The sequence below is a fragment of the Phocoena phocoena genome, chromosome X, assembly GCF_963924675.1.
Source record: "Phocoena phocoena chromosome X, mPhoPho1.1, whole genome shotgun sequence".
NCBI lineage: Eukaryota > Metazoa > Chordata > Mammalia > Artiodactyla > Phocoenidae > Phocoena > Phocoena phocoena.
In genome coordinates this window covers 38,486,726-38,501,830 of record NC_089240.1, presented here as the reverse complement: position 1 = coordinate 38,501,830, position 15,105 = coordinate 38,486,726, and the positions used below count along the sequence as shown (strand labels likewise).

At 43.3% G+C, this 15,105-nt stretch overlaps 1 protein-coding gene across 1 annotated transcript in view; it reads left to right on the top strand.

Moving 5' to 3' along the window:
- Window positions 1-7,422, top strand: part of MAOB (monoamine oxidase B) — a 113,800-nt gene extending 106,378 nt beyond the window's left edge. Inside the window, exons 13-15 of the mRNA XM_065901093.1 lie at window positions 4,837-4,948; window positions 5,514-5,576; window positions 6,434-7,422. Coding sequence (XP_065757165.1) covers window positions 4,837-4,948; window positions 5,514-5,576; window positions 6,434-6,586 — 328 coding nt within the window. The 3' untranslated portion in view covers window positions 6,587-7,422. The remainder of the gene's footprint in view (window positions 1-4,836; window positions 4,949-5,513; window positions 5,577-6,433) is intronic.
- Window positions 7,423-15,105: the final 7,683 nt, after the last annotated feature.

Genomic DNA, 15,105 nt, shown 5'->3' with positions numbered 1-15,105 from the left:
AGACTGGGGGTAAAGGGACTCGGGTTCCACCCCCTGATCCTACCAATAACCAACTTTGTCATCCTGGACGGGTCACTTCTCCTCTCTGGACCTCACTTTGCTTAGCAGGTGTATGAGGAAGCGCAAGATGGCATACAGTAGACAAGAATCAGTATGTTAACAGGAGCGTAAGTTATTTTTCACATCTTCATTGAGATATAATTCACATACCATACAATTCACCCATTCGAAATGTATAATTCAATGGCTTTTAGCATTTACAGTGTTATGCAGCCAAGTGTGACTCATTGGTGTTTAGTTCATTGTATTTGATGACAACAACCAGGTATGAATTAGTAATATAGTAGTAATTATTATGACCATCGAAGTAATACTAAAGGAAGCAATCATTTAATGCCAAGAGCTCAATCTAAACAAAATGGGAAATGTAGAGTGACGAGTAAAAGGCTGAGTATGCGACAAAAAAAGGGTATTAGTAAATGTAAATGGCTAATCAATCTGTTCGTGAAAACCAGTCAAAGAAGGATTAAAACCTGCTTGTGGGCTTCCCTGGTGGCGCAGCGGTTGAGAGTCCGCCTGCCGATGCAGGGGGCACAGGTTCGTGCCCCGGTCCGGGAGGATCCCACGTGCCGCGGAGCAGCTGGGCCCGTGAGCCATGGCCGCTGGGCCTGCGCATCCGGAGCCTGTGCTCTGCAACGGGAGAGGCCGCAACAGTGAGAGGCCCGCGTACCGTAAAAAAAAAAAAAACCTGCTTGTGAGAGGATACATAATGGCTTTGGTGAGCACTTTCCTCATCTTCCTGAAGATGGCAAGATATCATCTATGAGATCATTCAGAGGGTGCCACCTGATTAGCTACTGGTCATTAAGTTAATTTTTGGATATGCTGATTGTAGAATATGTCAGTAGTAATTGTTTCATTCCGCACTTATCGGCTAAGTGCCAACTATTGGCCAAGCGCTCTGCCGAAAACTTCAATATATAGGCAGACCTCGAAGATATTGTGAGTTCGGTTCCAGACTACTGCAATAAAGCGAGTCACACAAAATTATTTTGTTTTTGGTTGCCCAGCGCGTACAAAAGTTATGTTTACATTATACTGTAGTCTGTTGAATGTGCAAGAGCGTTATGTCTAAAAAATGTACATATCTTAATTAAAAAGTACTTTGCTGCTAAGAAATGCTAAGTAAGCATCGTCTGACAATGCCGGGTTGCCACAAACCTTCCATTCGTGAAAAAATAAATGCAATATTTGCGAAGCGCAATAAAGCAAAGCACGACAAAACAAAGTTTGCCTGTACCAAGATAAGCCCTCCCTGCTGTAAAGGAGCTGACGGTGTTAGGAGCTAGGGTAGGGATGGGGAGAGGAGAGAATATCAAACATTGACTCAAACATACTATGGTAAGTACTCTAAGAATAGAGGGGCACAAAAATGCCATGGGGGCCCAGGGAGGGATGGGCTAGCCTTACCCAGAGAAAGCTGAGAAGGCTTCGTAATACACATACCACCTGAGAATTGTAGAAGGCAGAGAAAAGGCTATTGGGGAATGTATTCTAGGCAGACGGAACCATTGGAGCAAACGCTTCCTATAGGAATCTAACAAGTTCATGGAATGTCTGGGGAGAAGTTACACAGCTGGGCCCTATGGGTGATTTTGAGGATAGAATAGAGAGTAAGAAAGGCAGATAGGATCCTTTGCTTCATAAAACACATTTAGGAATACAAAACTTAACCTCTCAACAGAGAAAGACCATCAGTTTTGTGATGCGATTAGATTTCTGACCACGGGGTAGCTAGTTTCATGCTCAATCCCATAAGGAGTGTCAGGAAAATGCCTTTGGAGTGATGGGGTCAGTGGGGGGCGGGGCGGGGGGGGAAGGACACTCACCTGCACTAGCCTGACACTGACCACATGAAAGAAGCAAGATAAACCCCATCATATCAGGCATTTGTGGTGACATGGCAGCACCCTCCTTCATCTTTATGCCTTCTCAGGGCCGTGTTTCAGGCTTCATGTGACTAGCTTCAATCTGTAGGATGGAAACTGAAGCAGAGCATATCTTAGTGACATACCTCTCAATCCAAGCAAGGACAACTGGCCCGCAGGGATTCCCTTGACCTTTCGGGTCCATGACATTTGGGATACTGCAAGGAATTTTATCTTCATGGCCTAGAAATTACACAGTAAATGTTCTGCTTCCAAATGGAAGACAGAGGACAGTATTGACAGTACAACTCTAGTAAAAAAAATCAACTCACATTTCTTAAGGTTTTTTACTTTAAGAAATGTGTGTTTATTTCTTAGACTGAAATATGGGGTTGGGTTTTTCTGTAAGATGTTATGAAAACCCGAATGAACTTTTTGGCCACCCCAACACTTTAGTGATCAAGTAGTGGTAAAACACATAAGGAAGTGTACGTGGAAATATCCTATAGTGTCTCTTCCCTCACCTGCACGAGAAACGGCAGGGATTTTTCTTCCCCAGTTTTGGGGCTTTCTTTTTCCCCAAAGGAAGAAGATTTCCACGTGACAAGTGGAGGGAAGATATCTTTGCCTGTTTGAAATAAATTCTTGGTTTCTACATGTTTACATTCCAGTAGTCAGCATGATTAATTCTCTAAGCCTTTATTCTCTCTTCTAATATTTAATTCTAGGATTTGGCCAGGCCTCCCAGAGGTTTCCAATTTGGGTTCCGTCTGTTTGAAAACAGTGATTCATGTGGTGAAAGCAGCACTGTTTAATGAACATGGAAAAAGCAAAATTACCTTCTCTTGCTGAGAACCCTTCCTGAATACGCTTAGGCTCTCCAGCCCGTGCTGGCTATGAATAATTCCAGATTATGCTATGTATTATTATCGGCATTCTAGTATTCTATAGTATCTTCTATTCTCCTCCCCTCTTTTTGCTTGATGGCAACAATAAGGGTAGGTGAAGGAAAACCCACCAATTCAAGCCAACTCATTTGGTTTTCTGTAAAAGGCCCAGTGGTATACAGTGTTGACTAAGACAGAGCCTGGATGTTAGCTCTGGACATCCACATCCATTATCTGTAATATAATGGAAACCTGGAATAGGATGAATAATGACATGTTGATGGCGCTTCCCTGATGGTATTTTTGTCAGGGTAACAACAAACTGCCCCTTGTAGAAACTAAGTGCTGTGACACTCTGTCCTTTCGTGTAGCATATGGGCACTCTTTGTTAACTAGTGATGATGATGATACACCAGGAAAAGTGTATAACATAAAGACAGAGACTTTGACATCTGGTCGACCTAGTTCAAATCCTAGCTCTGCAATTTTCTAGCAAGTGGGTCTTGGCAAGTCAGCACACATTTCTCTAAGCCTCAGTTTCCTCATGTGTAAAATGGGATAATTGTAGCTATGCCATGGAGTTCTTTAAAAAGATTAAAAAAAATAATTCAATAGAGGGAGGATGTATAACCAAGCGGTTAAGACTGTGGGCTCTGGAGTCAGATGACCTGGATTCAAATACCGGTTCTGCTACTTACTGGCTATGACCTAGTGTAAATTACTTTGTCTTTGTTGCTGGTTAGATTCCCCAGCAAAGCAGACTCTGAAGCAAAGATGAGCATATAGGATATGTACTAGGGAGAGCCTAGGCATCAACATCTGTGGGAGGGAGAGGAAGGAAGCAGGAGCGGGCAGAGAGAGAAGTTGGGTTTCTCCCAGTGAAGTTCCAGTGAAGACCTCAGCTGATCCTTCAGGGAGCTCTAGGACTAAGATGGCCCTTCAGAAATGTCCCAAGTTGGGGCGAGGGGTCAGGTTTTTATAGCCCTGTGATGATCAGTCACTGGATGCAATTGCTGCTGGAAGGAGGCATGACCTTGAACCAGGCAATTTTCTTTAGTGGAGGCAGTTGCCAAGGAGGGCTGACGTCAGAAGGCCATCTTCCTGCAGCACTTCCAGCACCTGGGAATAAGTCCTTCATGTTTTTTTTTTGTTTTTACCATATGATTCCATTTATATAAAATACTAGAAAATGCAAACTAATCTATAGAGGCAGAAAGCAGATCGGTGGTTGACTGGGGAGGGGGGCCTGGAATGGGCCAAGAGCAGGGAAGAACAGCAAGGTCCTTCATTTTTGAAGGGAGGTCTAGGCAGGGCACCACAGTGTCCACTACAGCCTCTGTACCTCCATATTCTCACCTGCAAAATGGGGATTATAATCGTACTGACCTCATATGGTTGTGGTAAAGATTACTGCACTTAGAAGAGTGTTTGGCGCCCCCCAAAATGTTAACTGTTATAATTTAATGCAGTAAAACTCTTCACACTGGTAGAGCTAAGTGCTCAAGGAATGGTGGTTTTGGAGCCGTAGTCATACTCACAGAGTTGTTAAATGTTACTAATAGAAAAGGTTTTAAAAATTATTGGATCATGCCCCTTAGGAGATGGGGAAGCCAGAGCTCAGTGAGAGGAAGTGATTTGCCAAGTTCATTGGTGGAATGACCAGGCGGGAAACTGGGGGCACGTGTCCCCTCGCTCAAAGTTGGTGAACCGGCTATCCATGACTGGGCATATACAGTCCCTCACTTTACGTATGTGAAGCAAATACTTATTTTACCTCCATTGATGTCAGTCCCTTTACCTGTAAGCTCTTGGTGCAGGAGTGAACTTTGACTTTTATTTCATTTTGTCTGTGACAAAGATCATGTAAGAACTGGAGGAACTCATGAACATTATTCCAGAATTGCCAGTGGACTTCCTGACATTTAGAGTCTGAGGAAACGGACCAGCCTTGGTCTTTGTGGGAAGGCTCTCCTCTGGCTTTCTGAGACTGACCACTTTTATCTCTTTGCTTTGCTTTCAAGGGTTCTACGCCAGCCAGTGGGCAGGATTTACTTCGCAGGCACGGAGACTGCTGCACACTGGAGTGGCTACATGGAGGGGGCTGTGGAGGCCGGGGAGAGAGCAGCCCGAGAGGTAAGGCCTGGGGTCATGGGCTGTGGGGAAGGAAGCAACTCACGGGCCTGACAAACAGGTTAAATATGTCTGAGATCCTGGAAGCCAATTCCCCGTGAACCCCCATCTGAAGGACAGTGAAACACCTTTTTAACAGTAGTCACAGGTGAAATGAACACCTTAACCAAAAAGTAACAATGAGTCCAAGGTAAAAAGAGTCCATGGGGCAAAAGATCACCATGGCTATACTTGAGAGATAACCTAGGTCTAATATTATAGAACCAAACATGTTTACACTAGGATTCAGAATTCATTTATATATTTTCCGACAGTTCCTCTCATCTCATCCCTATTAAGGCGTGTTCACGGCTATTAAAATTGATGGTGAGTCTAACGGTTGGACCTTCTTATGCTGTAGATCGGAGACCTTTTGGATCTTTTCAAAGGTTCAATGGACTACACTGGCTTTTACCCTGGTGTTTTTGATGGATATCCCAAAAGACATCGTTAGTCCTTTATTTAAAGAGCAGATTAGGAGAAAGATGGTGTCATTTTTGTTATTTACCAAGATGCGCTTTCTTTTCAGATCCTACATGCCATGGGAAAGATCCCAGAGGATGAAATCTGGCAGCCCGAACCAGAGTCTGTGGTAGGTTATATTTTATATCATGAATTTAAATCTCTTTCCTCTAAAAACAATTACTTATGAATAGAACACACTTGTATATATTCACAGACCTTCCCCTAAGTGGTTCAACCCATGAATGTTTAAAGAGATGCCACGGGTTAGGGCAGAGGTGAGGGATTTAGAAGAACTTTGATAAAATTGCAGCTGCCACATGCCTTGCAGATTATTAGGAAAAAATAAATTATTTTTTGGTCGGATGAGACATTACTCGGAGAGTTCTAGACTTATTAAGAACTCAATAAATGTCTGTTGAATAAATCTCTAACCTGGTGATAGGGGGGAGGAAATGAAAGGAAGATATGTCAGTATCCCCTGTCTGGGGACAAAGGAGTGGAATGAAATGGAGCAGATTTAGGTTAAAAATGCATTTTCAATATACCTATCATTTTGTAATAAAACCCCAGGAAATTTTCCTGACTGGAAGGAAGCATACACATCATAGAGGACAAGGGTCCAAAAGGTCAGAGTTATTCGTCTGTCAAGTGTAAGGTTAAAAACAGTAGCCTGGCCACTCCAAAGTCATCGTCTTAGTGCTTCTGTCAGAGATGGGATGACACGCTGAGAATGTAAAAAGAAGGGGTCATCTTAGTTTGGGGACACTGGAAAGGCTCCCAAAGGAAGTGAGATATAAACTGAGACTTGAAGTTAGTGGTCAGAATTAGTTGAGTAAAGGGCCCAGTGGGGAACGGGGAATGAATGTTCTGAACAAAGGGAATGTGACGTTTCATGGCCTAGAGGTTGGCAAGTGTGAGTCACGTTCGGAGAACCGGAAGAAATACAGACTTTCTGTACTGACACCAAATATTCTCTGAACCCAGGATGTCCCTGCGAAGCCCATTACCACCACCTTCTTGGAGAGACATTTGCCCTCCGTGCCCGGCCTGCTGAGGCTGATTGGATTGACCACCATCTTGTCAGCAACTGCTCTTGGCTACCTGGCCCACAAAAGGGGGCTACTTGTGCGGGTCTAAAGAGAGGGCATCTGTAACCACACCCTCTTCTGCTTCTATTCGGTGTGTGGGTTTGGGGAAGGAGTTGTAACAAAGTTCCATGAAGACACAAAGAATGTAGAGCGAAGTGGAGAGCATGACGATAAGTCAGACTTCGACCACAGGAAAACACAATATCTCTTTCTCCATTTTGATTCCTGTGTATTGTCTAGTACCTAGCTTAGCACTCTGTCTCACCCATTTCCAAGTTCACCGGTCTCAGAATCTTTACAGGAGTTAAACAGGCTTGTTAAAGGTCCTTGCTATCCTACAGTATACATTACCCAGGCACAAAAAACTAGCTTTTTCCTACCTCTGTGGCTTTGTGCTTGTCCTTCCTCTTACCTGTAAGGTCCACATCTTGCAAGATCTCTGCATTTGTCCTTAGAATCCTGTATTGTTACGGCTGGAAGAACTTAGACACCACCGTGTCCTTACTTGCTATTTTAGAGTTGAGCAAACTGAAGTCAGGAGCGGTGGGACTTAATTGCCCAAGGCCCACAGTAAGCCACTGATATTTTGTTGACTAGAACACAGGTCCATTGCTTTATCCCGTTTCCCAGGATGAATTTCCCGATCACCCTCTCTACTCCCTGCCATGGTCGCTGATCGTGTCCCCCTTGTGTGGGTTTACTCTGTACTAAGTTGTTTTGTGCTACTATTTCCTTAAGTTTTATTGTCTTCTGCAGTGTGTCTTCAGCTCATTTTAAGTTTTTTGAGGGTAGAAGTCTTGTCTTTTCTTCCTCTTGTATCCTCCCTTGTATCTGGATACGAAGGTTAATACACATTTGGGTAATTAAAAATAAAGTTGATTGACCAGATGTCTGTTGCCTTTTCTTTTTGGGTAATGACTTTCAAGGGTTTTGACAAATCAAATCAAGATCCAGTATTAGGTATATAATTGAGGCTTAAAAGCATTGAGTCAAAATTTCCTTGAAGCTCAGATGATGCGTGCATTTAGATTGTGTGATCCATCATGGGTGGTGTCTATGTGAGCTGTTGGTAAATGATTTATAATGATATCATAAGGATGCTAAAAGACACAGCTCCTTGCTTTCACCCCCTCTGCCCCCGAAAAAAGGCTGTCAAAATAATTGACATATTAATAAGTAAGATGCTTTAACTATTAAGACAATTATAATATTTCAGTTGACCTTTCATATTCCTTATCAGTGCAAAGCTTTTTACTAGGTACACATTAATTTAAAACCATAGTTCCACAGTCCATTAAATCCTATTTGAACTACTTTTTAAATGAGATCATCATTTCAAAGTATTCATACCTCTTAACTCCCAAGATCAGTTTTTATCAGGATATATATATATATATTTTAACATCTTTATTGGAGTATAATTGCTTTACATTGTTGTGTTAGTTTCTGCTGTATAACAAAGTGAATCAGCCATATGTATACATATATCCCCGTATCTCTTCCCTCTTGCGTCTCCCTCTCTCCCACCCTCCCTATCCCACCCCTCTAGGTGGACACAAAGCACCGAGCTGATCTCCCTGTGCTATGCGGCTGCTTCCCACTAGCTATCTATTTTACATTTGGTAGTGTATATATGTCCATGCCACTCTCTCACTTTGTCCCAGCTTACCCTTCCCCCTCCCCGTGTCCTCAAGTCCATTCTCTATGTCTGCGTCTTTATTCCTGTCCTGCCCCTAGGTTCTTCATGACCTTTTTTTTTTTTAGATTCCATATATATGTGTTAGCATACAGTATTTGTCTTTCTCTTTCTGACTTACTTCACTCTGTATGACAGTCTCTAGGTCCATGCACCTCACTACATATAACTGTTTCGTTTCTTTTTATGGCTGAGTAACGTTCCATTGTATATATGTGCTACATCTTTATCAGGATATATTTTAAATCCATAAATGACTATTCTCACATGCTGCTTTAGAAAATGAAGGTTGTTTTTCTTAGCATAAATGAAATTTAAGAAATCTCCCAGGATTAATCAATAATAGTATAGTTTCCAATTTTTACAGTGACATTTAGATTCATGAATTTGTAGGAACTTTAGAGACTAAATGAGGAGATTAAAGAACCCACTAAGACTTCTGTAACCGTTTTGGTTTGGGGATCTGTTAGAAATATAATGTATTTGGCCTAGGAGCGTCTTCTTGGGCATGCTCCCCTCGGAAGCACTCCCGCCCACCCTGAGAGTCGTCATACTACTAACTCCAGCACATACATTAAGAAAGAGTCAAATAAGGAATTAGCTTCTGCAGGAATCTCCTGGACCACTCATCCTCCAGCTGGGCCAGTGGAGAATGCTCAGCGTTCTCCCAGTGTTACACGCCTGGACCTCTTGTCCTGCACTTACCCTATGATACTACAATTGCGCCATCTTGTTAAATTACGTGATTTGAGGTGCCAAGTTACATTCGATGTTAGTTACCAAGGTAAATCCTGAGATAGACAAAAATGGGAAACTTTAAATGAAAGACCTAAAAACCAGTTTCTTGTCTGATGAAACCCCTCACCAGTTTTGAGTGTATGAAAAGAGTGGGGAGGGTTTTAAAAATTTTTTTCTTTAAATATAGTTGATTTACAGTGTTGTGTTAGTTTCAGACGTACAGCAAAGCGATTCAGTTATACATATATATATATATATTCTTTTTTACATTCTCTTCCATTATAGGTTATTACAAGATATTGAGTGTATATGTCAAATCTAAAAAATGATATAAATGAACCATTTTACAGAACAGAAATAGACTCACAGACGTAGAACACAAACTTATGGTTACTAAAGGGGAAAGGGGGGGAGGGATAAATTAGGAGTTTGGAATTAAAATATACACAGTACTATATATAAAGTAGAGAACCAATAAGGACTTACTGTATAGCACAGGGAGGGGGTTTTGAAGGGGTAGACTCGTGAAGAAGTCTCTTTAAACAGAGCTGCCATGCTTTGAGTCCAACCCACCCCAAAAGGGAGGGCCAGGGTTTTACCTTCTCTTCTGAAATCTTATGAGAGGGGCTTCAAGGAGACCCCTTTGAGAGCTTGAGACACCCCAGAGGAATCTAAAGCCTTGGCTTCTGTTCAAGATGCTTCTGACTTGAGAATGAGGGAATGCTACTAAGACTGCCAGAAAACAGAAGCTGAATGGAGATCAAAATGGACTAACCAGACAATCTTACATTACCTACTCTTTTTAAAAACAATGTATCTGTGCCGTCTTTTGCAGAGAGCTAATTTTCACTTTTCTTCATACTCATTTTCAAAGTTTCAACTGCCTTTTTGACTATATTTTAGTTGAGGTAGCTCTAATAACTGGTTGGATCTGGTTCTCTCTTGGGTAGGTGATGAGTCTCAAGCAGTGATTCTCAGCTGAGGGTACACATCAGAATTACTGGGGTGCTTTGGAAAGACTCACATGTCTAAGCTTTACATGGAGAGTTTAATTTAGCAGCTTGGGAAGAAGACAAGTTTCTTCATAGATCTACTCTGTGAAGGTCTTAGCCAAGGGCTAAGAATCACAGGTTCAAAGGTACAATAGGGCTTGGGCATATGGAGTTGAGCTTTTCTCAGAGGCCTGCTGCTCTGTCTCTGTCCTCTGTTATATCAACGTGAAAAGAAGATGCTTATAAGATACTTGGAGTAAAAGGAAACAGTGGGACTTCCCTGGTGGCACAATGGTTAAGACTCCATGCTCCCAATGCAAGGGGCCCATGTTCGATCCCTGCTTAGAGAACTAGATCCCACACGCGTGCTGCAACTAAGAGTTCACATGCCACAACTAAGGAGCCTTCAAGCCGCAACCTGGAGCCCGTCTGCCACAACTAAGGAGCCTGCCTGCCGCAACTAAGACCCAGCGCAAGCAAATAAATAAATAATAAATATTTAAAAAAAAAAAAAGGAAACAGTGTTCCTCTATGAAAGTTAAGCATTAATTCGACGTGTTAAAGAGTGAGATGTGTTCCCTGTATCATAAGAACTGCTTGACTGGGAATTCTCTGGCGGTCCAGTGGTTAGGACTCCAAGCTTTCACTGCCGAGGACACGGGTTCAATCCCTGGTCGGGGAACTAAGATCCTAAGATCCCACAAGCTGCGCGGCATGGCCAAAACCAAAAAACAAAAACTGCTTGACCAGAGAAAGGCTATCTTGATTGGAAGGCATGGTTGTCTTAGGCTGGGTCCTCCCCCAAAAGTAGAACCTCAAACAAGGGCTTTTATGTGGATAGTTCACTTTTGGAAGTGATTTCAGGGAGCAGAAGTGGGATTAGGAAGAGAGTGAAACCGGGCAGGAGGGAAAGCCAATCCAAGGGTGAGTTATTGAATTGGTCACAGCTGTGGGCTACTGGGGCTCAGTGCGGCCAGGGACCCTCTGAGGAGCTATGCAGAATGTACCTTAGAAGAGATCACCTGAGGGAACCAAAGAAGGGTGTATTTATCTCCCACTGGCTTAAGTTTTCCTTGAACTGTCAACTCCCTTCCAGTTTTGTCCATGCATCAGAATGGCCAGTGAAGAAGGTGCTATCAGTAACTTGCACACCTGGTTGCTGGCTGCTGCAGCAATGGCTGGAGTGAAAAAATATGCTGGGATGTGGTGATTCCCAAGAGATGTCCTATATGTAAGGCCCACTATACAACTTAAAAGACAAGTTAAAAGAAGCACAATATGTTTTTGTTTGTTTGTTTGGTTTGGTTTGGTCCAAGGGAGAGATTCTGAATCTTGGGGGGGGAAAACATCTGTTTATGTGACACTCTTATGGATACTTTAGTTTTAAAAGAATACATCCCAATTTGAGATCTTCAAGGCTGCACGACGGGGTGCGGGGCAGTGTCAATCCCATCTACTGATAAGGTCCCAGGCAAGAAAGAGATCGACGAAACACTGTTTGCCGTGCCTGTGGTCTCCTTTTAAAAAAGTGGTCAGAAGTGGACCTTTGCATACCAGGCACCTGCTTTTGTGATCCTACTACTCTGGCCGCAACTGATTGGACTAGGGTTGATTTCCTGAGTCAAAGACAGAACTCTATGAGTAGCCAGTGGCCCATGAATTGGCCTGGCCCAAAGTCTTTCTGTGGCAGTGGTGAAGATGAAGTGGACACAAGGAGGGGGCAGACTAAGGCACAGGAATGGGGTAATGATGGCCGATCCTGAGGGAGTGACGGTAGAGTGGCTGCTGTGTCACTTGACCTATCGATGCATCTCAACAGCAATGACCGATGTTCCAGGACATCAGAAGACTTGACTGAACCCCAGTGGCCTGATCTCCCCTACTTCTTCACTTCCTCTAGTTTTTCTCTGGAAACTGAGTGTATTTAACAGAGATGTCTTACCTCTGCCAACATTCATCTCCCTCCTATCTGCTTCCTCTTGAACTTCAACTTCTGCGTGTCCCCAACAACCTGGTCCTCTGTCACTGTACACCTTTTAGGATCTTGTCTCCTGGACAATCTGTTAGGATCCCTTAACTTCCATCTTAACCTCGGCTCCAAGCTAAGAAGGACAAGTTCTCATTTCCACAATAAATTACGTCTTGTAACCAAAGAGAATAGTCTAGAATGCTGTGTACTCTAGGAGAATGTATAGGCAACTTGGTGTGATGTGGTGGTGGGTTTGTTGTTTGTTTCCTGTTAGTTTGTCTTTTAAGTGCTGAGGAAGACTCATTTGAGTTGAAAATTCTCCTGGAGATTGATCTTAATGACATCTCAGCCTGTGGACACTAGAAACCAAGCTCCTGTATTAGAAATAGCTGATCTAATCAGACCCTGCACTTAGCCTGGGCTGCTACTTTCTGATGTGATTGTTCTTGGCATTTCTGCTGAGATCACGCAATGAGTCACTGACAAGTCGTACACAACTCCGGCAGAAAGACATTCCAGCCTCTGGCCTCCATCCATGATCACCTTGACCTCTTCTTTCACCTTTCTTTACATCTCTAATCCTCCACCATTTCTTCCGTAAGCATTCTGGTTCAGTTTATTCTCCTTGAAAATCCATTTCCCTGCAAGGCAAAATGCTGAGTGGCACTGAGCTTTTGTTCTTGAGTTTGACATATCTCTTTTACCTCTAGGCCATTTCATTGTATTATAGCTTCTTTTCCCTAACCCGCTGTCAAAAATCTTTTTAATACCAGAATCTTCCTTGGGTTTTAGAAAATCAAGCAGAAAGTCCTGGAGTTATGTGGGAATAGTGAGAAGGAGACCACCAGCTGTTTCAGAAAAGACTTAGAGCTGGCCTGGGCCCTAAGCCCCTCATCCCCACGGTTGATCCCTCCTTTCTGGTCTCGTGTTGTCCTCTACCTGCCCTTCTCCTCTTCTGCTGTTTGACCTCCAGTGCTGTCAAGGGCTCAGGCCCTTAGTCCACTGGTGAAGCCTGGGTTTGAATAAATATAACTCTTTCTGGAGCTCGAAACTCAGTGATAATGTTGGCCCTTTGGACTATGCATCCCTATATTTTGGAAGCACTCCAAGGACAAAATTTGTCTTCAAAATAATGTCCTCTAAAAGTTGCTTGGAGGGAGTTCCCTGGTGGTCTAGTGGTTAAGATTCGATGCTTTCACTGCCATGGCCCAGGTTCAATCCCTGGTTGGGGAACTGAGATCCTGCAAGCCATGTGGTGTGGCCAAAATAAAATTAAATAAATAAATGAATACATAAATAAATTAAAAACTGCTTGGAATGTTAAAACCAGGAAATACGTTATGTGTCTTTCAGAAATATAAGAGCCTCCCTGCCAGCTCCCTGAATCCTTGAGCTTCCTTTGTTTTAGGTGCCCAATGCCACAGGCGCTACTTAAGCAAAGGACAGTGTAGGCAATGAAACCCGGCATAGAAAGGAGCAGTATAACGACAAGGTTCACAGAGGGAGCCCTAGGCATCACTGGTCGTTCCCCAACGGCCATCTCTTTTTGAGCCACAAGTTAGGACAGAAGGTTGGGTATTAGACTTACGCAATATTCATCCTTCCACTTCCTTCCTAGTAGAATCTTGATTTTGTTTAGCTATTCACCCACCACTATGCCTCAGGGTAACTAGGCTGGCCACATCCTCAGTCCTAAAAGATGGGCACTGGTTAGTCTAAGCTGATCGTGGTGGGCCTGTTTCCTTTGTCAATGGTTACCTTAAGCCTGGGTATGTTACGTAATTCTGGCTAAGGGCAAAAAAGAAGCCTTCTTGAGGGGTGGGGGGTGGGGGGGCTGGAGCTTCTGGAAGAGAGTCTGTCACTCTTAAAAACAGACCCATGAAAGAAAAAGTCCCATCCCATCCTTTCTCTGGACATCATAAGTGTCTGGATGTGACACTTGTAATGGCTGCAGCCATCTAACTTTCAAGCTAAGGATGAGGCCCATACACAGAAAAGGTCAGGGCCAGAAGAGTCACAAAAAAACTGAGTTGTGGTCCTGATGCACCCCGCTTACAGCCTACCCTGTCCTATGAGTGCTGGTCATAGGAGAAATAAATTCAACAAGTTTGCATACAGATTTTCTGATACTTACAGTCCAAAGCATCCTAAAAGATACACCTGACTTGGCAAAAATTAATACCTTCTTCTAAGGCTACCTTTGGATAATAATCATGCTTATTGTTAATTATAATAACAGCTCCTTTCATTAAACATGTATTATATAGAAGACACTGTACATTATCTGATTTTATCATGAAATCACCCCCACCTACATTTGACAGATGAGGAGTCTGAGTCTCAGAGATGCTATGAGGCTGAGGTCTCAGAATCAGTAAGTACTGGACATGGCTTCACACCTACCTGGGAATTGTTCTTAACCTATGAGTGTTTTCTTCCCTGTCTACACTCCCTGATCCAGCCTTATAAGATCACTTATCCAGAATACTTAGGACCTGCACTTTTTTTTTTTTGCATATATCTTTTTAAAAATATATCTTTATTTGAGTATAATTGCTTTACAATGGTGTGTCAGTTTCTGCTGTACAACAAAGTGTATCAGCTATACGTATACATATATCCCCATATCTCCTCCCCCTTGCATCTCCCTCCCACCCTCCCTATCCCACCCCTCTAGGTGGTCACAAAGCACCGAGCTGATCTCCCTGTGCTATGCGGCTGCTTCCCACTAGCTATCTATTTTACATTTGGTAGTGTATATATGTCCATGTCACTCTCTCACTTCGTCCCATCTTACCCTTCCCCCTCCCCGTGTCCTCAAGTCCATTCTCTACCTCTGTGTCTTTATGCCTGTCCTGCCCCTAAGTTCTTCAGAACCTTTTATTTTTTTAGATTACATATATGTGTGTTAGAAGACCTGACCGTTTTTTTTTGTTTGTTTGTTTTTTTGCGGTACGCGGGCCTCTCACTGTTGTGGCCTCTCCCGTTGCGGAGCACAGGCTCCGGACGCGCAGGCTCAGTGGCCATGGCTCAGGGGCCCAGCCGCTCCGCGGCATGTGGGATCCTCCCGGACCGGGGCACGAACCCGTGTCCCCTGCATCGGCAGGCGGACTCTCAGGCATTGCGCCACCAGGGAAGCCCAGACCTGACCTTTTTGAATCACTAGTATTTCC